This window comes from Lampetra fluviatilis, chromosome 43 (assembly GCF_964198595.1).
Source record: "Lampetra fluviatilis chromosome 43, kcLamFluv1.1, whole genome shotgun sequence".
NCBI classification, from domain to species: Eukaryota; Metazoa; Chordata; class Hyperoartia; order Petromyzontiformes; family Petromyzontidae; genus Lampetra; species Lampetra fluviatilis.
The window spans coordinates 5906487-5931801 of NC_136317.1; the positions used below are offsets into that span (position 1 = coordinate 5906487).

Sequence of the window (25315 nt, forward strand, 5' to 3'; positions counted from 1 at the left end):
AGTAAATTATTATAAACGTTGCCACGAGGTACGTGCTCCCGATTTTCGGATTATTAACGTGCAAACATTTGGAGAATCAGGTTTGGACGCGGCCTGCCGGCGCGCTTTAAAGCCGCTAATCACGTTTTGCTGGCGCGTCTGCTGCGGAAGCGTCACTCGGTCCCGGTCCTCGTGACTCAAGACGCCGTCCAGCACCAGCTGCTCTGCCAGCACGTCCACATCGTCCAGCTTGTCCACCAGCGCCAGGTGGTGGAGCCGCATCGCAGCCAGGGCGCCGTCGGGGGGCGACGGCACCGCGACAAGCGTCGCGGCGTTGGCATCGTCGGCGGTGGCGTCGGCGGCGGTGGCGTCGGCGGCGGTGGCGTCGGCGGCGGTGGCGTCGTCGGCGGTGGCAAAGCCGGTGCTGGTGGTGGCGTCGGCGTCGGCTTGGTCCGTGCGGAGCTCGAACCCTGGAGGCACCTGGATGAGCGCCGCCCTCGCGAGTGCTCCCACCAGCTCCGCGGCGGCGTCCTCGCCCTTGCTGCCGACGATGCAGAGCAGCTGGCGCGCCGCGTCGTACGGCGTCCTGGGAGAACGCGATGGAACGTTCACGAAGGCGGCCTGCGGTGCGGCCTATGGTGCGGCCTCCACCGCTATCATTGTTAAGCCTCATGGAGCCTCGAGGATCTTTTGTTTCCAAGAGGGTCCCGAAAAGTTTTTCGCAGTCGGGGGCGACGATTACCGTGTTCCCCAATTAAGTAAATTGCGAGTTTTTTTTTATTTGGACCAAGATGTTGGCGCACAATGGCCGACTACTCTTCTCTGAATGAAGCCACAGGATTTTTTTTACTGTGAAGCAGAGGGAACAAATTTTATGTTAAATACACCTGTACGACAGTATTAACCAGGGCGGCCTACTAAAATTCGAACCGCAAGCCATAGACCTACACAAGCTAAAGTAATCATTGTCACCACGGCCATCAACGGAACGGTCTAGCCACTGCTGGATGAAGGCCTCCCCACGCCGTCGCTGTGACGCTCATAATCCACCTCCACATGACTTTACATCAACGCTCCATCACCACCGCGTGTCCCTGTGCCCTTGTCCCCTTGGTCTACAGCTCCCCCCAGAGTGCATCTTACATTCCGTAGGGCATAAGGGTTACCTGCCGCACACGATGCTCTCTCTCTCCTCCAGGGAGACGATGTCGCGAGCGAACAGGACGTCCAGGAGGCCCTCCACCTGCGGGCCCATGGCCAGGACGAGCCGCTCCCTGCGGTGGAGGAGCAGGGATGAGGCCTTCGGCCGGTCCTGCGCCGCTCCTCCCTCCGCCATCACCGGCCACCGGGCAAATCGAGCAAATAGATCAGGGCCCCAAGCGGATCAAGGTGGGGGCGGGAGCACCCCTGGATTTAAAGAGAGGCAGGGAACAAAAATAGCAGCGCATCAAACAAAAAAATCAGCTCGAATTAAAATCGTAATAAATAGCTAAAACAAAACGATAATCTCTACCTTAGATGGAGCTATAGACTATAGCAGTGCTAAGTTATTGGTGTACAATGGCATACCCAGAAGCCCGGTATTTTAGGAATCGGGAAAGAACCTAAAGCACCCTCCGCCCACCTCCCACCATTCCCCCCTCTCCCCTCATCATTGGGCTGACGGCTGCAGACAGTTGAGAGGGCCTTGGCCCCCACCCAAGGCCCTCTCAACTCCCTCGGTCGCGGGTGCCCAGTTGGGACAAACCCGGAGACACGCAGCAACACAAACACGGAGACACGTAGAGACACACGGACATGGATACACACGCGGAGATAGAGACACGCATACACCCACACAGTTGAGCAAATTCGTGTCGCCGAGTTTGGCAGTTCCACCTGAATTCCTCCATCATTAGAAGTGAGGGACCGTGAATTATATGTGAACTACCACGCGTTATCACCCATCCCCGGGGCGTGGCAGCGGCGAGACGTTAACTACCTCGCCTGGTATACAGGAGGTCGTGGGTCCGATCCCGACCCTGACGCCTGCTGTATATTTGGAGTTTGCGGTGTCTCTCTCCCCCGTGGTCGCGTGGATTTTTCTCTGGGTCTTCCAATTTTTCGCTCAACATTTAGAAAAATGCGTTTTAGAATATTTGGCTGCTATACATGTCCACGTGATAAGCTAATTTCGTTGAACTATCATTTGTCGCCAGGTCGCTTCTGAAAAAGAGCTACATAGCCCAGTGGGCTTTACCTGGTAAAATAAAAAATTGATAAAATAGTGTGCCAGTTTGAAAGCGGTGCCGTGGAATGAAAAAGACGAGTCGCACTGCTCTTGAGAGCCGCTTTGTGGTTTTCACTTGGCCTACATTTCCACGGTATCAGACGTCTTGAAATATCTGCGAGTAACCCACACTTCACCCAGCCACATACAAACCTGCCGATCGACCTGTGGTTGAACCTATTCGTGCTGCTTGCCGAGTGGACAGAGGAGTGTGACGCAACTTTAAGATACACTTTCCTCCAACTATATTCTTTGGGTCTTTCGGTAAAGTCACGTAGACAGGTTTAAAAAAATTGCAAAAAAACAAAAACGACGACGTTTCGATCGCAACACAAGCGGTCGTCTTCGTTTTTTTTATCCTGAAGACGACCGCTTGTGTTGCGATCGAAACGTCGTAATTTTTTGTTATTTTCTCTGAACCTATCTACGTGACTTTACCGTAAGACCCAAAGAATATAAATTCCTGCAGTTACGAAAGCTCTCAGTCAAGATTGTTGTAAAGCCCCTTAAATTAAGACGGTAGATACGTCTGGATAATGTCACGTATTCATACAATCCACCCGGAAATGCCGCTCTACGCACGAGAATTCGTCGCTCCATCTCCGTGCCCGGACGCGTTCCATCCCATTGGCCGCCACTCCGCCCCCCACTGCGTTTCCACCCGCACCTCCGGTTGGCACGGCACGCTTGGCTACGTGCGGTGCGAAAGAAGTTCAAACGTACGTCGAGCCGCTTGCCCACCCCGCCTGCCCGCCCGTCTCTCGGTTCACCAGCCGAATTCGTCGCTCTATCTCCGCGACGGACGTTGAAAACCCACGGCCGCTCTCTGCGCGATTTATCGCTGCGTCGTGGGGGGTGGTGGAGGTTGTCTCTGGCTGAGCGGGCGACGTCCGGTTAATGATTGACGTCCCCCCCCCACCACCATCGTTCTTTCACCATCCACCCACTCGCCACGTTTACAGCCTAGCGCCTGTGATATTCGGAGGGGGGTACTCGATCGTTATTATCAGCATCCTCAGCAGCAACAGCATTATCAGCAAGCCAACAACAGTGATCATCACCGGTCAGCATCACCCACCGATTTGCAGGGACTCCTGCTCGTTCGGGGAAGAAGCCGTCTTTGTGTGGCGTCTCAATCGGCGAGAGCGAGCCGAGAGAGACGTCTCGGGGTCTGATGCACGCGCTTTCCAGAGAGAGAGAGATAAAGACGGCGGTGACTTCTTGAGACGGAGGGGAGAGAGAGAGATAACTTCCTGCTCCTTCTCCGGGTTCCTGTTTGAGACACACCTGGCTGGGCTGGCCGGCCCCGCACTTTCCCAGTTGTTTGTCCGTGCAGTGCAAACTTTTGACGGATCGTCTCCATCCAAGATTGGCCGCGTGGTGGCGACAAACACCGAGAAGTTGGAGAGAAGAGAGCGAAAAAAAATTAACCCGTAAAAACAAAGTTTTTCACTATAAATCCTTTATATGCGTGGCATCGGTTTTATTTTATTATTCATTTCTGTTTTTCTTTCGATTGGTTTACATTACATTCCATGACAGGAGGACCTTGCTGTGTTTTCAGTTTTTTACAAAGAGCAAGACAATAAATTACAGTACGTGTTCAATGGGCCACAAACCAGCCCACATTGGTCTTTGGAACGGGCGGCTAGAGTCCTCTCGTCCTCTGGTTTGAGATGGCTGCCACCTATGGGTCAGATGATTGCCTGCCACCATTAAGCAATTGGTAATTAAATATAATTGTTTTTTTCCTAAAAGTGTAAAATTTTTGAAAAAAAATTTCACGAAAATAAATTCTCACGCACAACAAGTCTGTGTGCAAAATGTCAGCTCGATCGGATCACGGGAAGTGGGTTAAAAAACGACCGAAAGATTTGCACGGTCGTAAGCGTGCAAGCAAGTAAGCAAGTGAACTTAATATTAGGATTTAAAAAAACACAGGGATCGGTTAAACGCGAAGTGTAAGTAGTCGTAGTGGGCTATCGCGACCAACGTTATCCAAAATAAAGAAGTTTTTGTTGTTGTATTATTTTGGGTTAAATAGCGTGAAAATAAATGTGTCGTTAAAGCCGCCACCATCCCGGTGGTGGTAATCACCAGCGAAACGTCGTACTCTGATTGTAAAGGATGTGTGGGTCTACTCTCCAACAACGCACCCGTGTGCTTGAGCAGTAACTAAATGGTGGCGGGTTTAACGACATTTATATTCACGCAATCTCATCCCCCCCCCATCAAAAATAAATGTATTATGGATAAAAACAACATCTGGAAGTTTATTTTGATTTGTTTTGCGGATGATCACAGAAATAACAATATAAACACGAAACATAAACATGTAAGAGGGCAGTGTAGGTCATTAAGCAATGTTGCAAGTTGAATCTGCCAGTTGGCCAGCATTGGTTTTTAAGCAAGCCCGATTCCACTGATGAGACATTGAACGTCGAAACTGCTCCAGGGTTTTGTTGCTCAAAAACAACAAAAAATCACTCCCAGAAAGAACAAAAAAGAGTCCGTGTGGCCGGCGTGATGTGTAAACAAGCAAAACAACTGTACAATAATATAAGAATAGGTTTTACCCTTTCTGGCAATAAAACAGCTGCGTTAAGATGTTAAAATACCAAACTGAAACCTTTTGCAAGGAATCACGTCTGTATTATCCACACGTACTTGTGGTGAGCATGCAAACAAAACGATGCGCTGGTAATGTATGCATTGTCTTTGAAGCTGATCGGTCCCCACCAGAGACAGCTTTCTTTAGAGCCTCGTCTCAAAGAGTGTGAGACCAGAGAACGCCAAAAGGCAAACAGCACAAAGACAATGCCACAATCAGGGCATTTATAGCTCGAGGTGAGCAGCTTCATCATGGGACCTTCCTTGCAAGTATCAAAATATAAGAATGGGTTTGAAGCTTTCGTGACTGCAGGAATCCATACTCTTTGGTTATTTCGGTAAAGTCACGTAGATGACGACCGCTTTGTGTTGCGATCGACACGTCGTGATTTGTTTGATTTAATTTAGTTTCTTACCACGTGACTTTATTAAAAGAACCAAAGAGTATAAGAATAGGTTTGATATTCTTGGTTCTTTCGGTAAAGTCACCTGAGGACGGCTGCTTGCGTTGTGGCCGAAACGTCGTGAGAATTGTATTTTATTATGTTTTATTTTTATTATTTTATTATTTCTCTTCTACTTGACTTTACCGAAAGAACCAAGAAGATGAATCCCTGCAGTCACGAAAGCTATAAATCGAAATTTAATAGGTTTGATAATTTCTGGCAATAAAACAGGTGTTAAGATGGTATAGGTCCCAAAAACGAAAAAAATCGTTTACGTTTTTATGTGGAGGGACAAACTTGGGATGAGGGTGAATTATTCGAGTTAAGACCGAATTAGGAGGGATTTCTCCACAACTCTGTCTGTCCGCCTGATCATGCTCGTTGTAATTACTGGCGAAACGTCGTACGCGAAGTGTAAATGTTGTGGATTTTACACTCCAACACACCAGTGTGCTGAACTAGTAACGAATTGACACGTTTTGTTTACGTGACAAACCTTACTAATTGGCTGCGTCGGGTGGTACCGGGTTTAACGACACATTTATTATACCATTGGAACCTCCTTTGCCAGGAGCAAAATATGATGATTGGTTGTTTACCCTTTTATCTGGCAACAAAACTGACACCTTTTTTTGGCATTCCGACCGCAGGTATTGTGGTCAATGCAAACATGACTCATTGTAATAAAAAAGTGTCGTTTTGTTGCCAGATAAAAGGGTAAAAAACCAATCATCACATTTATTATATTTAAGCAATCTAACCCAAAAAACCCTCTTGTGGATATTGTTCGCGAAAGCCGACTACGTGTTAAACCTTATTCTACTGAATTAATGTATTTCTTAAATTGACGTGTTGCTCATCTCCTGTTTACAGCCAGTCGTGGAACATTCCACATTCCTATGTCGGGGGCGAGTCTCTCCACCGGACAACCACTCGATTTTCACGATAAAGTTGATACATTTCACCATGAATTGTTTTGGCCCCGGTGGGGTGACACGTGCGTGCGATTATGGAGTTCCTTAATTCACTATTTTGTTCAAGTCTCTGGAGGGATTCTCAAGAGGTCCCTCTGGGGGGAAGAGCCCCTGTCAACGACCGTTGCGTGAGAAAGCAGTTGCAGGTTTGCACCTTTATCTTGTGTCAGACCGCTTGTTTGTTTCTCAAAAGTTTTTTTTTATTAACGAGACTATTCAAACTCTTTGGTTCTTTCAGTAAAGTCACGTAGGTATAAAATAAAATAAATCATGTTTCGGGCGCAACACAAGCGTCCATCATCAGGTGGGAAAGCTCACCTAACGCTGTCTTTCCGACAGCTCAGTTTCTTCACCTGAGGACGGCTGCTTGCGTTGTGGCCGAAACGTCGTGAGAATTTAATTTGATTGTTTTATTATTTTATTATTTCCCTTCTACGTGACTATACCGAAAGAACCAAGAATATGAATCCCTGCAGTCACGAAAGCTTTAAATCGAAATTTACCGAAAGAACCAAAGAGTATGGATTCCTGCAGTCACGAAAGCTTCAAATCAAGATTGAGACTATTCAAGTACACACACAGGATATGAAAGGAGGCTGACACCACCATACATACATTACGGTTTACAGTGCAATGGAAACCTGTCTAACCCGCATGTCTTCCTAAGCTCTGATGGTCCTGTAGGAGAAGAAAAATATTAACCCGTAAAAACAAAGTTTTTCACTATAAATCCTTTATATGCTTGATTAGCGTTGACCCGTTTTACCACTTTCAACAACCTGGCGGCTTCAATTTAACTGCTCTATACATAGTATCCACTGTACAGCGTGGGGGCAGGGATTTCATGCCATGTGGTTAGTCAACATTTGCGTCATCATGAAACGGGCGGCTAGAGTCCTCTCGTTCTCTGGCTTGAGATGGCTGCCACCTATGGGTCAGATGCCACCATTAAGCAATTGGTAATTAAATATTTTAAAAAAAAATTCCCTAAACAGTGTAAAATTTAGGAATTTTTTTCACGAAAATTAATTGTCACGCACAACGAGTCTGTGTGCAAAATGTCAGCTCGATTGGATCACGGGAAGTGGGTTAAAAAACGACCGAAAGATTTGCACGGTCGTAAGCAAGCACGCAAGCACGCAAGCAAGCAAGCAAGTGAACTTAATATAAAGGATTTAAAAAGGGAGGGGGGGAGTGCATAAATGCCCTCATGAATGCTCCTAAGAATAAATGCCCACCGGAGGAGAGGTAGTGAAGGGGTTCCATGTTTCGCAGTAAGCTTCCTCCCTACCCCTTAGCTTTGCACTTAGATCCTCTAGAGCGGCAATTTTAGATAATTTATCGGCCGATTCCTGCAGTGTTGGTGAAGCGTGCTCTTTCCAGATGGCTGTAATGGTGCGTTTTGCCATAACATTGAAAATGTGTAATAATGTATCTGCCTCCATGGAAAGCCCTTGAGGCTTCAACCCCAACATGGACGTTTCTGGTGAGGATGAGATGCTTGTTTTGTGAATGTGGTTAAAGTATCAAATGTGATCATGTGAAAAAAACTTGCTAATGTCTGGACATTGCCAAAAAACAAAAAAATTGCCAAAAGGTAATGTCTGTGTGTTTGAGGGGTGTCCGGGGGGCATCTCGGGTAGTTGGGGGAGGTTGTTTTGTTGTATTTGGTTCTTCTTTGGTTAGTTAAGTAATCGCCATGTAGACATTTAAATTGGGGTTCTCTGAGGAGGGCTGAGTGAAGATGGCAGACTGGTTTTAAAAATTTTTTATTATAAGATACAGATACAAATCCTGCACTCAAACTCAGCAGAAATAATCTCACAATTTTTTTTTATGTACAAGTCCAATTAAAAAATAGAACATTGAAAGCCTTATTTGCATTTGTCAAACCACTTCATATTTCAAAACGCTAGTCAGTGCGGACTGGTGAAGTGGTGGTTGTAATGGAGGGACCTCAGGACTGGTTCACCGTGGCAGGGAAATCGAACTCGGGTCTACAAGCTTCATGGCGCAGTGCGCTAAACCATTGTGCCAATGTTCTCCATTCATATATCGACTAATCTTCTCACTCTTAATTGGGAACGCAATGTACGCATCTGTCAGTGGTTGTGTGTGCAATTCTCACCATTGTGCGCAACTTTAACTGATAAGTTAGGGTAAATAACTTCACATATTTGGCCTGGCCTGCACAATGTTATTAATGAGAGATATGATTCTTGTACGTCTAATTGAATTACCATTTTCTAGCCATTACTGACTAGTTTGGTGAAGAATGGTCGACACTAATTAATCCATGACCGGCACGGAATATATATATATTTCCTCCTGCCTCAGCAGTCCGCCTGCTGTATTTTTTCACCTGAAGACGATTGCTTGAGTTGCGATCGAAACGTCGTGATTTTTATTTATTTTTTCTATCTACGTGACTTTACCGAAAGACCCAAAGAGAATGGTCGACACGACCTCAAAGACTAAACGGTTTGGGGAGGCCTTCGTTCAACAGTGGGTTGAATAAAGGTCTGTGCGTTGTGAATCTATTTGTGTAGACGACGACGCTTATTCGAGTAAAACGGTGAGTCAGAAACCCCATTGTCGATAACACGGGCGAGTGCTTGTGACTGATAGTGCAGAAAAGCAAGTATGACTCTTGATGACTCTTGTCCGTTTATTAAGCAAAACATAGTAAAAAGGCTATAAAACTCAAAACAATATACAGGACAAAACATTACATGACAACAAGTATGTACACCGGGAGGTTTTGAAATAACGTTAACAAGTCTGGAATATATAACTGCAGCCATGGATAAAATAATATATATTTTTTAAATCCTACACGCTATTGCTGATACACTGATATAAATCTTAACCTTGATAACATCGTTTTCCTGGTAGTGGGTTTTCAAAATACTCTCTCGGTAGCTGCCAATTACACTTTTCCCTCAAGTGCATACAAGAAAATTACCAACTCAAATATATATGGTGCTTGAATATAATGACTGTGAATGGAAGGAATACATAAACAGGACATTTATATATTTGGGCCACCCATGATTATAGAGTAGTGGTGTCTGAAGATAACATATGGCATGCCGTACAACAGCACAGTACTGCAATTGATAACATTTCTTTAAGACCACAATGCTATGGTGAACGATGGCATAATCAATCGCCAAAGTAAACCGCATTTGTTTAGAGGCATTGTTGGACCTTCTACACTCGTGTCACAACAGCAGCCAGTGTCACAAATACCAAGGATGAGTCGAAACAATGACATTGTTTAAAACACTGCACCGGTTTCTAATTACAGTATGTCACATATCCACGCCGACCACTTAATCACCCAGTCAGTGCAGGTATTTGTGCAAGGTTGCGACTGTCATTTTCCACAGATGTTCACAAATCCGACCATTCGCATGGAGTGATGTGTCTTTAAACCTCGCGTATATTTGCTAAAGTATGAAGCACAGCCGAAGCATTTCCCCATGCTTAGAGCAGTCTTCGCTTTATTTTTGTCCGGTTACCTATTCGTACTGAACCAACATTTTCTATTGCATTCACATATCAGACATGTTCATGTATCCACCTGTACCTCCATACCTCGTGAGTCTGATATGCGATGTTCTCCATAATTACGTTGGCAACGTGTTGCTACTCGACTTCCGGTAGCACAATGCACGTTTAGTACCTTCAGCCCACACGGATGCCGGGCTTCAAAATAAACTGTTTGGAGGTTGCAGCAGACAATGTTGGGCACTCAATAAACTGGCTTCAACCTTTCAACGCTTCACTCTTCTGCTACCAGCCAGGGAAGGATAGCAACAAGGGAGGCGTGGAATACCCCCTTCACATTGCAGTTAATTTACAGTTACATAATGCAAAAAGTCATGTTTCCGTAAAGGAGTACACGCACAGCCCTTTGTCAATACACTTCTGGATGAGGGCCACTCCATGCAACGGGAGTCATGAGAGTTTTTTTGGCCACATTGTGCATAGACGTGGGAGCATGGATGTACAATACTGTACATTGGATTTTGCTGCATTGCCCTCAACGCAGCACAACCCTAGCATCCTATGATACTTGTAATACAAAGTAGTCGCACATTCGACTATTATACAGGCCAGCTTAGCTTCCAAGATCTGGGTGAGCCGGTCAAAGAATGTAAAGAAGTAAAAAAAAACATCGGTGAAGCTCTAGCCCTGCAATTTCTTGCTCATGCCGCTGCAGGCAGAAGGGCCACAACGAGAGGGAGTTCTCCAAAGGCTCTCAAGAGGACACATTCGAGATAAAGGTGAGAGAAGGATTGGAAGGGAGATAAGAAACAACGGTGAGATGAAGGCTGCAGCACAGGCTTAGAAGACGTGAAAAGCGAGGCAGTTAATCGTGTGCAGAGGAAGGTCTGGAACATGGGGTTGAGTGATACCAAAAGGGACAGAGAAGAGAAAGGTGGTTCCAGACGCCGAGCACAGCATAGGAGAATTCGTGGTGACCACGCCTTGGATAAAGGTTGACTGGCAGAGGCAACAAGCTGTACACGCGGCTAAGCAAATTTTATTGGCAAAGGGCAATGGCACAGAGAAGGGAATAAAAGGCATAAGTTGGCTTGCTAAATGACACAATGTCAGCCAGAGATAGGTCTCGAACAATTCTGCTTTCTAGTTGGCATCCGATTGTTTGTGTATTTTGTTTGTTGTTGTAACTTTCTGACCCGCGCCCCCACTGTGCGTCTGTGAAAAAGAGTCTCATTGCTCATTAGATTTCTCCAGCATAAATAATTCTGAGCAACGTTATAATTGTTTGAGCATCTTAAGGTATTTTAAGAATTTTAAAATACTGAAAATAAAAAGGAATTTGATCTTCTAAAACACAACAATCTTTAAAATGCTTATAATACAGTTTTCACTGATGCAGTTATATTACAAAACGTTTGCGGACACTGCCAACACTGTTGTCAATGGAATTATATAAAAAAAAACTAAATAAGCAACCACCGTAATGTACTGCACTTATATATGGAGACAATAAATATATGAAATGGTTGCTTAACAAAGAGCACGTGACTGAACTTTTTACTTAAACGGTACTGTACCTGCAATAGTTTCAATCACCCAACCTATGTTTGCACTGCCGTCTAAACAAAACATAGACTCAACAACAGTGCACAGGAGTTGACGAATGTTTTCAATGTGAAAACGGAAACTGTGCTACTTTTTATCATAAATATTTTCAATACATCCCGCGAGTTCGGCCCATAAACACTGACGTTAGCACCAGGCACGAGATAATGTTTTGCTGGTTTGTTGTGAACTAGACTGCTGAAAACATGTGGAGATCAATCGTTGACCAAACCCAGTTTTCAGAAACCAAGATTATAACAATACTTTTATCGTCATACCGTCCTTTGCGCTTTTAAGAAAACGTGTCAGATCACACGGATGAAAGAGAAAACTTGCCCGTACACTTCTACTCTTTCTGAGAATGTTTATACACCAACATTTCGTTGTGCAAAAACTATTTCAGTAAAACTATCAACAGTTTACATAAACATCCGCACTGTTTACATGAAATGTATTTTTAGTTAAGTGTCGTGTTGAATTGGCATGAACATGTTTTATATGGAGACATCAGAGCACATTATCTCTGCTGTCTCGATACTGGTGCATTAAAAATTGGCACGATAACTTAAAATTTACTCAAAACGTAAGCATTCTACTGTAGTATCTACCGAAATATGACTTACTCCTGTTGAGTGTCCTACTACTGAGAAAAACGAATGGTTTCTAAACATAAACCTTTCCAAGGCTCAAAGTACACAAGGTTTGATTGGAGCGCCTAGAACTTTACACTGGAATTCCTAAACGAGTCCAGCTTAAGTACACGGAAGTGGGTCCTGTATTGTTTTGATGACACGATACGTTACAATGATGGCGACCCCGATACAGATTGCAGATGTAATGGATTTGCATATAGCCACGGCTTAATTTCTCATTCTAAATTCTTCGGAACGAGACTTTACTGACATCACACGTGTCACGGGAATCGACGTCACATTGGACGTCACCGACAAATGTGTGTTCTCGTTGTAGATTCTTTCTCTTAAAACAAGGAAATGACATTTAAGTACTGATCCCTTGAGGACATTTGGTAACCCTAAGCGCTTTTCACACATATCGCGCGCACACCACCGTGGCATCGTGAGAACAATTAAGGGCGAGGTAGATGTGGCATGCCACAAGAATTCGCGGAGCAGCGTTCCGGACTGTTCCGACTGACGTTAAGTGCTGACAGCAAAGCCATGGTAGATTGCTATTAAATGTCGGCAGGCTGCAAGGTTAACTTTAAGGGCACTTTTGTGTTCAAGTAAAATGTTCCCCTAAAAGTTCAACAAATCCAGTCTTGGGCAGCCCAGCCTCCTGATGGGCTGTAACCGACCCTATAATCTGATGTGGAAAGTTTGCGCAACAAAGCATAGGCTGCCAGTTGTCGTGGGGTATGTGCCAGGTCACTTTAAACAGTAAAGGCATTTCAGGTCATTGCTTGCTTCTGTCATCTTCTCAAAAGCTGTACAATGCCCCATCTTTCAGTTCAAATACATTTTCTTTACACCCATTCTCTTCCTGCGACATGTTCCAATCCCCCGTTATTCTCTAGCCAATGGAATGGAAACCTTGACTTCATGAGCAACTCCCTCAGTATATTTACCTCTCCTTAATTTTACTCACCATTTGGCAGCTAGGTTTCCCTACTGGTGCCCTCCGCATGTCAGCAAATAACGACGACGATAAACCACCGAGCCCTAGAACTCTTCCTCGTTGCATCCGTCGTTCACAATGCCCTCGTCGATGCTTTCGAGACGCGGCCTCTGCCCCACCGAAGTCCGACTGCCGCGCCGGCACCCGTGCACGGAGCCGGGCCCCACTGCCATCACGCTGCCTGGCAGGTGCGGGTACTCGGGCACGAGCAGTGCCGGGGTGGAACAGCGCGGTAGAAACGGACACTCCGCTCCACTGCCGACGCTGCCGCCGACGCCAACGCTGCCGCCCCCGCTGCTGCTATTGCTGCTGCTGCTGCTGTCGTCGTCGTCTCCCCGCTGCCCACTCGCGCTTGGACACAAATCTGACAGGAGGCTGCCGAGTGTTGCTACGCCGGTGTCGGTGACGCCGTCGAGCCGGGAGGCGTCGCCGAAAATGCTGAACTTCGCATCGGTGGCGATGGCCTGCGCCAGGCTGGAGGCGAAGGAGTCTAGGGTACTGTGGACTTCGGCTCGCACCTCCACGGGCTCGTGCCGGGACTGCTCCCGCATGGCTGCTGGTGGCAAAGCAAGGTCACGAGGGTGCGACATCGTTTGTGATAAGCGGTCTCCCAGAAGCGCAGCATATCACCCCCACAATTACCAAACAACATTGACATCATTTACACTATGAGACCTCCTTTACCAGTGGCAAAATATAGTAGTAGGTTTTTACCCTTTAAACTGGTACAAAAACTGACATCTTTATACAAGGCATCATGTTTGCAATAACCACAACACAAGCAGTCAAAATGCAAACAAAAAGAAACAGCTGTCTCGGGTGTGGACCAATCAACTTCAAGGACAATGCATATCATTATCAGAGTTGTTTCTTTTTGTTTGCATTTTGACTGCTTGTGTTGTGGTTATTGCAAACATGATGCCTTGTATAAAGGTGTCAGTTTTTGTACCAGTTTAAAGGGTAAAAACCTACTACTAACATTGACATCGATATGTGGAGAAATAATAAACAATCTGTGGTTTACAGATGACATAGATCTAATTGCAAACATCCTAAAAGATTTACAATCTTACCTATAAAAGTATTTTTTTGTCCGTCTCTGTCTGTCTGTCTGCGCACGCCTTGCAACGTTTTTAACTGAGAAACTGTTGGGTTTACGTTTCAACAAAGTACACAGATACAACGCACTAAGCCCCCGGACGAAAAAAACGCTATTTGTTTTTCCCTTCCGTCAAATGTAAACTAATTAAATCAGACTTTAAACTATTTATATTATTACGCCGATCGTGGTGCCAAAGCAAGCATCTGCGCGGAAACACTGACTCGCGGCTGCCCCTAGAAACGCACAGGAGTGGGGACGGGAGAGAAGTTCTCCTTTGCGTTAAAAAGGCAAAATAATACACAGAAGTGCAACACTGAGGTAAATCCTGAACAGTGTGATGTCCTCTTCTCCCCCCTCCCCACCCCAATGTGTGCAGCTACTACTATAGAGTCGGTAGATACTACTGTAGAGTCGGTAGATACTACTGTAGAGTCGGTAGATACTACTGTAGAGTCGGTAGATACTACTGTAGAGTCGGTAGATACTACTGTAGAGTCGGTAGATACTACTGTAGAGTCGGTAGATACTACTGTAGAGTCGGTAGATACTACTGTAGAGTCGGTAGATACTACTGTAGAATCAGTAGTTACTACTAGAGTCAGTAGATACTACTGTAGCGTTAGTAGATACTACTATAGAGTCGGTAGATACTACTATAGAGTCGGTAGATACTACTGTAGAGTCGGTAGATACTACTGTAGAGTCGGTAGATACTACTGTAGAATCAGTAGTTACTACTGTAGAGTCAGTAGATACTACTAGAGTCAGTAGATACTACTGTAGCGTTAGTAGATACTACTGTAGAGTTGGTAGATACTAATGTAGCGTTAGTAGATACTGCTATAGAGTCGGTAGATACTGAGTCGGTAGGTACTACTACAATCAGTAGATGCTACTGTAGATTCACTATATACTACTATAGAGTCGGTAGTTATTTTATTTACGCGATCTAACCAAAAATACCTATATTATCGATATTGCTCGTGAAAGCCTACATGTTAAAGTAACACTAGCTAATGTGATTGTTATTATCATTATCATAAATAAAGTTTCACTCTAAAAACTTAATAATGTTCTACGTTTTCCAAGTAAGGCTGATAGGGTTAAAGCATGATCTTTGAACTGAATGGCCATCCCTCCATCCATTTGCCTGTAACGGGGGTCATGGTAACTCTGGAGAAGAATAAACAATATGAACAAAGCTTAAGTAAAAAAAAGTCATGTTGCTGTTGGGGACTTAACACTTTAGAAAACTGTCTATATTATCCAAAGGGTTTATGTCCAAAACCTGGTGACCAAACCAGCAAGGGATGAGCCGCGTCGACCAAGGTAATGTCACGTAACTCTAGTAAGTGACATCACACGTCATGCTCCGCGTAACATTGTCTCATGGGAAGGTAGCATTGTTGTCGCTAACACTGGTCAACAAAAAAAAAAAATTTCTGGCCTGGACTTTTGCAGCTGTTTTAGACTAATTTCAGGGTGCCGATTCCAAATCTGATCTCAGATTTGCCCTATCACATCTCATTTTTATGCTATCGGCATACCCCATTTTCATTGATTTTACCGAAATTAACTCTGTCACTTATGATTGCAAGTTGTTGCGAGTCAGTGACTGCTTTAGTGTTAAAATATGGTGCTGTATTTTTAGGATAGTGTGTTTATAATATCATTTTACGTAGATATCCACATTTATTTAATATTTTTCTTCTGCAGTTTTTATTGAAAATGCAATATTTTATATCTCAATAACCTGATGTGATAGACAGAAACTGATGCCAGATTTGGAATCAGCACCCCAAAATTACCGTAAAACCGTTGGAATACCTTATGCCAGAAAAAGTGTGTTGACCAGTGTAATTAACTACTTCCAAGCACAAAAGCATGACAACATCCACGCATTTGCATGATTTGTCTACCCCGTTTGAACGCAAGTTCGGCGCTGGGACTCACTGGAGATCAGCGGGAGCTCATCCATTGGCACGGAGCTGTGGCGCCGACCGTAGAAGCGGCCGCTCTGTAAACTCTCGGACTCCTCCAGCAGCATCACGTCCGTGCCTGCCTCCCCCGCACACACAAGACAAAACAAACACACATCAACAGATTCTATATGCTAAGTATGACCATAACATTGGTCGTGAAAGCCCATGCACATTGGGTATGTGTGTATATATACTAGCGGGGGGAGTGGTTGTGCAGTAGTGAGCGCACTGCGCTATTAAGACGGCAATCCATCAGTGAAGGATATCTGAACTGGTCCTGAGCCTCCCGAGGTCGACTCAGCCATACAATAGTATCTGGTGCAGTGTGAAAACATCGCTATTGGGGGGAAAAAGGCATAGGGGCTTGGGTCTAGCCACACCACGTCCTCGTGCGCAATTCCGGCCTTCACAGGTGCACGCTATCCGAATTTTCCCCAAAAGCCTGTATGGCTATACGGGGAACATTTGTCTTTATGCACACAAGTGCGTAGCGAGATAACCCACCAGAGTCCTGTGAAAAGCTGTATCCCGTGTCTCCACTGCTGCTGCCGTGGTTGGGAAGCCGCCCGCCTGCCAGTAGAGACGTGAGGTGTGGCGACAGGCCAAGGTCTGGGTGTCGGGGAGAGAAACAAGAACGTGTGGATATTAGCTTACATTAGAAACGAGACCCACTTTAGTACAATCGCACTTGGCAGAGAAGGGATTACTAAAGTGCTGCATTGATTGCTGTTTATCATTTTAAAATATGAGTGCATCAAACTAGATTCAAAGCTTTAGTGACTGCAGGAATTACTCTTTGGTTCTTTCGGTAAAGTCACTTAGAAATAAATTCAATTAAATAATAATAGAATACGACGTTTCGATTGCAACACATGCAACCATCATCAGGTACAAATGAATGAAAAAACAAACATAGTAAACTTGGAAATATAATGCAATACAACACAGAGAGTCGGCCAACAAAACAGTCAACACCCCACCTGGTTGATTACGTTCGTCCAAAGATTGCTACATATGAGAGAGAGATAAAACATAGACACGGCGACACACAGACAGACACACAAGCAGAGAGAGACTCACACAGAGAAAAACAGAGAGAGACACACACATAGGCACACAGAAAGACAACGTCTGTGTCGAGGTCTTCAATAGAGAGAGAGGGGCGTGGGGCAGAGGGGGAGTTGTGTGGAATTCCTGCCCATAGGGGAAGGACGAGCTGGACACTGACTTCTAAACTAACAATCACGGAGCGTTGTGTGGAATTACTGCCTTAGCCATACATTAGTATCTGGTGCAGTGTGAAAACACTGCTGTTGGGGGGGAAAAAGGCATAGGGGCTTGGTGCTAGCCACACCACATCCTCGTGCACAATTTCGGCCTTTACAGGTGCTCACTATGACGAATTTTTCCCAAAAGCCTGTATGGCTATACGGGGAACATTTGTCTTTATGCACACAAGTGTGCAGCGAGATGACCCACCAGAGTCCTGTGAAAAGCTGTATCCCGTGTCTCCACTGCTGCTGCCGTGGTTGGGTTATTATTTAATTAAATTTATTTCTACGTGAATTTACCGAAAGAACCAAAGAGTAATTCCAGCAGTCACGAAAGCTTCTAATCTAGTTTGAACCACCTCTACGGGGAGGGTTTGCCGTGCTTGTTTGTTTCACACTTAACTTCTAATTTGGCAATCTTTGGAAGAACGTAATCAACCAGGCTATGCGTTAACTGTGTGCTAACCGACTCTCTGTGTTGCATTGCATTACACTTCCTAATTTTACTAAATTTTCTTTCTACCGTGCTTGTTTATAAGTCCATTCTCTCCTCCTGCCGCTATGGGCAGTAATTCCACACAACGCTCCATGCTTCTTTGTTTAAGAGTGCATCATTCCACTTTTAGCTACGTTTTTAAATTAAAAACAGGTATTCAATAAAAAAAATTTTTTATGACTACAGACACGTAATATAAACTCCATTTAGTACAACTTGCCTACTTGAAGTCAATTGTAAAACAAAAGTGGTATGCTCATGAACGTTTAACATTTACTAACTTATTTACATTATCGTATGTTGTATAAAGCTTAAAATTATCGTAAGTTATATAAAGTGTTTACTTACAGCATGAGTGAGGTTTGATGCATAGTTTCCTTGAAATTTTTTAAGAAATATATTTGCAAATGCTACTATTTACAACCTATTCAGACCAAATCTGACGACAGTGGCAGAAGGATCAACAGTCCACTCCTGATAAAAAATTGGCTTCAATACGCAAGTGGTATTGTTTGTACAGAGTGGAGGGCTGGGCTTATTAACCAATTTTGAATCTATCCCCACACAGCGAACCTGATACACTATTGGCATTTTAATCATGTCTTAGATTGACAGTCACCAATTTTATGATGGCAGAAACCAGAACCTTACCTGTGATTAGACAATTTGTTTTATGTTTCAATTATTTTTGTTTCAGTTTTTACCATTCTGTTTGTATGGTTTCCCAATTGTTTTGTTTCATTTGCACAGTTGTGTTTGTTCCATCAGCCTAACTGTAACAATGGTATAATACTTATCTATAATGTGCATAAGTCAATCTATTAATTATCAAATGTGCACGATTTGATGTATTTATTACAAGCATAAGAATAACTGATTTTAATCGAGATATCAATGCATTTTTAAATGTCTAGCCACAACCCTAATTTGTAAAAATTGCGTATAATTTACCAATAATTTGTATAAATCGTCATGAATAAATTCAAACGTATATAATTCTACGTGTATCACAAGTGCAAGTTTTCATAGAGAATAAATTAATGCATCGTCGCACACACCTCCACATTAACTAAAATAGAACATCAGCATAACATTTGCGTGGGGAAGGACAATAAAATAAACACAAAAAGCAGTTCTAGGGAAATAAGTTTATGTTTGCAGGGTAGGGGAGAGCCCATTACCGAGACAGGCATTGGAGCAGTCTGTTGACCAAAGAGCAAATGGTGGGAGATTGCGAGGGTAGATCGTGGAGGTTGCTGCGTGGTCTACCGTGCAGCAACTGCGTGCTCTGGCGGAGGCTAGATTGCGTTGGCGAGGCGCGGTGTCGTAGCTAGCTTTGGCCCGGGGTGACATCTTGCATTGACCCATCGTCACGCATGCGTACCTGTGATGCGGTTGGAAATGCTGAAGAGGCGCGAGGTTCTCCGACGCTGAAAGAACGAGTCCCTGCGGTAGCGCTCCCCACCGCAGCAGTAGCAGCCGCAGCAGATCATGGCGATCAGCTCCTTGCGCACCGTCTTATTCCACAGCCCATAGATAAGCGGGTGGCACAGCGCGCTACTCAGCGCCAGCCACATCGCCAACGCTTCCGCCCGGGCGGACACAGCGCCCGAGCCGCCTGCCGCCTCCATCATCACCACCACCAGGTAGGGCAGCCAAGTCAGAGCGTAGGAGCCCACCACCATCACAATCGTCGTCAGCGCCTTGCAGGGGTTCCCCGAGTAAGGCAGGCTGACCGTCGTGTTGCGTCTCCGTTTATTGATCGCGGTGGCGGCCACGACGGTGCCATTCTGCACCGCCTCCACCGCTTCAAGGTTCGAATCTTGGTTCGTGTCCGGAGAAAGCTGCTCCGTCTCTACTGCGATTACCCCACAGCTGACCCTGCGGGCTTTGCGCCGGGCGACGCGGAAGATGATGCCGTAGCAGATGAGCATGGTGGCAAAGGGTGGCACCATGCACCACAGCTGCCGGAAAACAGGTTTGGATATTTTTACTGACTCGGTCGGCCAAACTACCACCACAGGTCGTCGACTTTGAGATCGATCAACTTTCACTACTTGTGTGTCAATATTTTTTTTATGTAGTATGTATGAAATTACATCAGCCATATAGACAATAAGCAAGTACAAAACTGTTTAGAACTTGTATGTGGTGTATGTACCATGCTCATGTGACCGCTGCAGCCATAAACTTGTCAACACTGGCTGTCATAAAGATATACTCGTTCCAGCTATAGGAATGAGGAATTTCCACCACTGCATCAGGACTGTAAACAGGAGATGAGCAATGCCTCAATGCTAATTTGAGTAGAAAAACAACTTTTGGCCTCTGACTTTTGAATCTACAGCATGTTATTTTTCTGACCTGCCAGAAGATGGCGTAACCAAGACCCCGGTACCATGCCGGAGTGCACATGCGCTTGTGGACGGAGAACTCGAATCCCGGCCAGCCGAAGAGCGGAGGTGCCGAGCCGACCAGTGCGTGCAGCCACATGTACGCGATGAGAAACGCCACGCGGTTCCCCGTTATCTTCATTGGGTAGAGCATCGGGTACAGCACTGCATAGTACCTGTACGCGCCCCCACACATACGCACAGCCACGCACGGTTCAGGCCAAAGCAAGCTCGATCGCTTTTCCCAGCTGATTTAGTCCACACCAGTTTCAACACTTGTCAATGTTTTGTATATTGCTGTGATTTGTACAAGCAGTGCACTGCATAGTTTAGTTCAATGTCTAGGTTATCTCCGTGCTCATGAGCGTGGGCTGGTTATTATCATTGGTATTTCTAAGCCATTGGTGATGAGCATTCTGGATAAATTCCAGCTCTGAGAATTAAAATAGATTATTGACTGCTTTGGCTGTCATGCAACTAACATTACTCTCAGTGACAGGGTAGGTGAGAAAGTGCTACGCTCTGCTGTCGGGACCGGAGGTCACTCGAAGGAATTTCAGTAAGTAGCTCTGTGATATCCGCTTCCATGTGTATCACATACTTTAACGCAAACGGCTCTGTGAGATACCCAAATGGATTCTTTGTATGTATGTTCAACTTCTTTCGCATTATATGTAACCAACCGTGCTAGTCGGAGGTGTGGGGAAAGGACAAGAAACTAAACACAAAAAGCAGTTCTAAAGAAATATGTTTTCAATCTAGATTTAAAGGTGCATAGCTTGAGTGGCTTCCTAATATCACGAGGAAGAGCCTTCCAGACAGCCGTAGCACGATCACAATAAAAAAAAACCAGGGTAAATTAATAACTAGGCGGGGTGGGGGGGGGGGTGGCGGCGCACCTGTCGAGGGCGATAGCTCCGAGCGTGAGTGCACTGGCCGAGCTGACAAGCATGTGCAGCAGTGCCGTCAGGTGGCACCACACTACGCCGAAGACCCAGGCGCGGCGCGCAGCGCACACCGCCGCCATTGGCAGCACCAGCAGCGATAGCAGCAGGTTGGAGGCGGCGAGGCTCATAACGAGCCGGTTGCTTGGTGTCATAAGGTACGGTTTGCGGTAGAGCGTGACGGTGACCAGCAGGTTTCCCACGCACACCAGCGTGGCGAGTGCCGCCAGAGAGGACGTCTCCAGCACCACCAGCCAGCCCTGCAGGGTGCCCAGAATCATCATTGTCAGTGGGCTCTAGTCTCTATGCCCACCTCTACTATTAATGGCATATTATGGCCTAGACAGTGCTTCTCACTATCATCATCATCATCATCAGCTATGGTTAATCGACTGCTGGAGTAAGGGTTCCTCAAGTCACTGCCACTTCTCATGATCCTGCAAAAAAATAATCCATCTATCACCTGCACAATCTGATTTCATTACTTCATCTTCAAGTGGACACCTTCTGTACACAAAGTGAATGTAGTGGCCTCTAGTGGCTAGAGGGGAAATGTGAACCAATTACATAAAATACATACGATTCATGCACATGTGGTTCGATGCATGTAACATGATCATCTTTCTGTGTAGCGCTTTGAAATTAAGTTTAGATGCTATATAAATCCATGTTCTATTGTACTGATGCCTTGTCACACTCCTACTATATATAGTTTTTAAATCAACTTTTGCAAACTTGCAAATTATACTATCCTGGTCCCTTGAGTCCTCACCTACTTAAACTAAAATAAATTATTCTTCTAAGGGATTTTTTTCTTAAATAATATGTTAAAATGATAAGGACAGGAACAAAAATAAAATGGTCAAACAATTTCGTGATAAGTTATCAGTGTTAGGAAAGGCCACAGCTTACCAACTAAATATGAATCATAGTCTAGTACAATAACAAGTACAATAAAATCTCGATTTACAGTGTCTAAATGCCACCACATCTCAAGTCCCAGTATATAAACAATGGGGAGTATTTATTTTATATGGAGAGAAAACGCAATCGGTCATAGGCAAAAGGAAGGTCTATAAACTGGATTTTATTAGCGACATGGAGCAGACACCACTGACGGCCAAGGGAAGTGATTTCAAGACCATAAGGGCAGCAGAGGGGAAATAGGAAATATCAGGATTAGCAAACACAGCAATGTTAAGAGAGGACCAAACAAAATCCAAGTGCTTACCTCCTCCACATCCAGAGTGATGTTCCCGGCCACGCTGGTGTTGCCATCGCTGCTGCTGTTCATGCTGCTTTGGCCGGCCGAGCCCTATGACAGCTCACAGCTCAACCCTACCTCGTCTTCTCCACTGTGCGCCAAAAACAAACACAATCGACCCTTTTCACAGAGCAGCAAAGTGGGGGCAAGGCGACAACTGCTGTTCCAAAGTTAGCCGGTCGTCAAACTCCTAAACGCTTACCGTGCAGGCAGCTGTTCAAATTGCTCATCCAATGTAGTGGGAACTGGGACAGCACCAGACATCGGTCTGGTTCATGTCCTTTGCCTATGACTGCCTGCCTTTCTTCCCAGACAACAGTCTGGTTACAATGCGACCTAGCAAGGCTTTGCGGAGTGAATGAGTAGTTCGCTGGGAGATAATATCAATGTGTGACCACTGGAAAGTCACGTGGCTCAGGGGCGTAGGTTGCCAGTTAAAATCTTGGTTGGAGGTTGACTCAGCCCATCATCCCTCTGGGATGATAAAATTGGTACCGCATTGTGGTGATGTCAACAATCTTAAAACTCGTGAAAGCTTTTTTTGGGAAAACAAGTCAATAATGAGTGTAACGAATACATTTTTGTATTTCAAGACTAAGGACTGCACAAAACGATTGTATTAATCTTGAGTATCACAACAGCATACATTTAAGGCTTAGAAATATGAATGAGAACTTTAAGTGATAAAAAGCCATCATGAGCTTAAAGTATACTTTGTCAACCTCTCCGATCATTCATTGAGTTTAATAATAGATTAAAATGGATTACATTCAATCAGCCGAGCATGTGAAAATTAATTATTCAGAATATATGCAAATAGAAATTAAACATTCATGTTCGATTTTGGTTTCACGATAGTGTGCAAACCTGATAGAAAAAAAAGAAATACAAACAAGAAAAAAAATGTGTTAATGAAATTATTGATTCTTTAATTGAAACGAGACCCCAGAATGACAATTCATTGAAATTTTGTTGGGGTTGGTGACACACTTACTAAGACAGGGGCATGTTTATCGAGTGTGCAGGTGGTGCAACTACACTGCAGCCTCCAAGCCAGAGTGTGTTTGGTGATCAATTCAATTATTAATGCATCTTTGAGACAAATTGCTTTAATTCACATAGCTGGCATCTCAAATTTGCATAATCTTCATTAGCCTCAGGCCGTTTTTGCACAACATTTGTGTGACGCGTTCCTCTGACAGCAAACAGCAGACAACTAATGGACACTATCCAAAATAAAATACTGTAATAAATCACATTTACATGAAGTGATTGTGGACTTGTAAGCAGAGGCCAATGGCTAATTCCATTACAATAACAAATTGTGAATAAACAGTTCTAAGCATTTACAATTTGATAAGTTAGTTAACAAAAAACTTTACCGCAATTGACGAAATTTAAGCAAATAAGGACCGATTTACATTCGGATGTGAATCGATTATTACAAAAATATGTTGGGCTAGCCCAGGGGTCGGCAACCTACGGCTCCGGAGCCGCATGCGGCTCTTTACGGGCTGCTTCTTGACGATATGTACGTATGTACAGTATGTACTCAAGATGCATTGCGGCTCTTGAAATACTGAATTTTGTACCGAATTGGAAAGAAATGGCTCTCCTTGTTATTTTGGTTGCCGACCCCTGGGCTAGCCAATGGGCCAGAGCAGAAATTAGGGTTAACATACCAAAACTGTAGAATCGATGTATTTAAGTGGCTCACAAGTGTTAATTAACTCGATAACACCACACATTCCAAATGGTTAGATCACATCATTCACTATTTTTGACCACGTCAATAAATTGGAACCGCGAAATTTTCGACACTTTCGGTGGTAACGACAAAGTGACAAATATCTTGGTCTGGCATGAACCTGGAAGTCCGTCAATTTGGATGTTGTCAATATACGATTGTATTCGCAACGGATAATAAGACGCACAACCACTTATTAATCACGAAAATACGGTCAACTGTGTAAAGATTTACAACAAATATATACATTAACAAACAAAATCATTACCAAGTCCGGGAGACCTGCATTGGCAATCAACACGTGGGACACAGAATAAAACGTAGCAACACCAGAAGCAAATATCTAAGTCAGAGAATGTGCATCCACAAATTAAGTATGAACAATACGTGGAAGAACCGGCATAATAAACCTTAGCCACACACTCCACAAAGTCTTGATAAGCCCCAATCAAAACCCCACAATAAACCGCAAACGAATGCCACCGCTTGCAAACTCTTACCGAAAAGTTTAAATGTTCAAGGGTAGCGGCATACAAAGTGTGGCACCGCTTTTATTGTTTAGAGATGCCCCCCCACACACGACTCTAACCTCGACAACAACAACCAAGACAACAACAACGCCGCAGCCGCCGACATCACCGCAACTTAAAAACCGACCCTCGCGGGCAAAGGCAGCGGATCAAATTCCTTACCCAGCTCCCGGCCCCTCGTCGATACAGAGAGGAGTCGATCGGGTCATACGTGGAGGTTGGTAGTTGATCGATTGATAAGTTTTAAAAGGATGGGAGGGAGGTGAAGGAGGGAACAACTGCACGGAGCGCGGACTCCGCGGACGGGACAATGGGAAATGGCGTCGTTACCCTCAGCGCCGCTACGTGGGTGGCCACCCCGGTGGCATTCATTATTATTTTTTCGTCCCCCTATACTTTAAAATTCTTTAGGTGTGTGTGGAGGGTTTTTTTTCTTCTTCTTCTTCTTCCGTGAAAAAAAATGTGGCGGTGTGCGTTTGTGTAATTTCATTTTTTTTCCCGCAGTTTTAGTTTGCGACAAATCGTCTCCAACTCTTCGGGCCGAGCGCGGGGACC

At 44.7% G+C, this 25315-nt stretch overlaps 2 protein-coding genes across 3 annotated transcripts in view; both read right to left on the reverse strand.

Moving 5' to 3' along the window:
* Nucleotides 1-3071, reverse strand: part of LOC144947051 (nucleotide-binding oligomerization domain-containing protein 2-like) — a 35185-nt gene extending 32114 nt beyond the window's left edge. The window contains exons 1-3 of the mRNA XM_078876197.1: nt 2972-3071; nt 1146-1386; nt 124-565 (exon numbers count right to left, since the gene is read on the reverse strand). Coding sequence (XP_078732323.1) covers nt 124-565; nt 1146-1315 — 612 coding nt within the window. The 5' untranslated portion in view covers nt 1316-1386; nt 2972-3071. The remainder of the gene's footprint in view (nt 1-123; nt 566-1145; nt 1387-2971) is intronic.
* A 5867-nt stretch (nt 3072-8938) lies between these two features.
* GPR161 (G protein-coupled receptor 161) lies at nt 8939-25168 on the reverse strand. Of its 2 annotated transcripts, none has more exons than XM_078876199.1 (8): nt 24923-25168; nt 22451-22574; nt 21175-21479; nt 20247-20451; nt 19267-19846; nt 16620-16724; nt 16087-16191; nt 8939-13584 (listed from the first exon to the last, which is right to left on the reverse strand). In XM_078876199.1, exons 2-8 carry the CDS (start codon nt 22511-22513, stop codon nt 13076-13078), a joined length of 1872 nt encoding a protein of 623 aa, XP_078732325.1. In that variant the 5' UTR covers nt 22514-22574; nt 24923-25168; the 3' UTR covers nt 8939-13075. The 2 variants fall into 2 exon arrangements, with proteins under 2 accessions (XP_078732325.1, XP_078732324.1); XM_078876198.1 differs by having other exon boundaries at nt 8939-13587.
* Nucleotides 25169-25315: the final 147 nt, after the last annotated feature.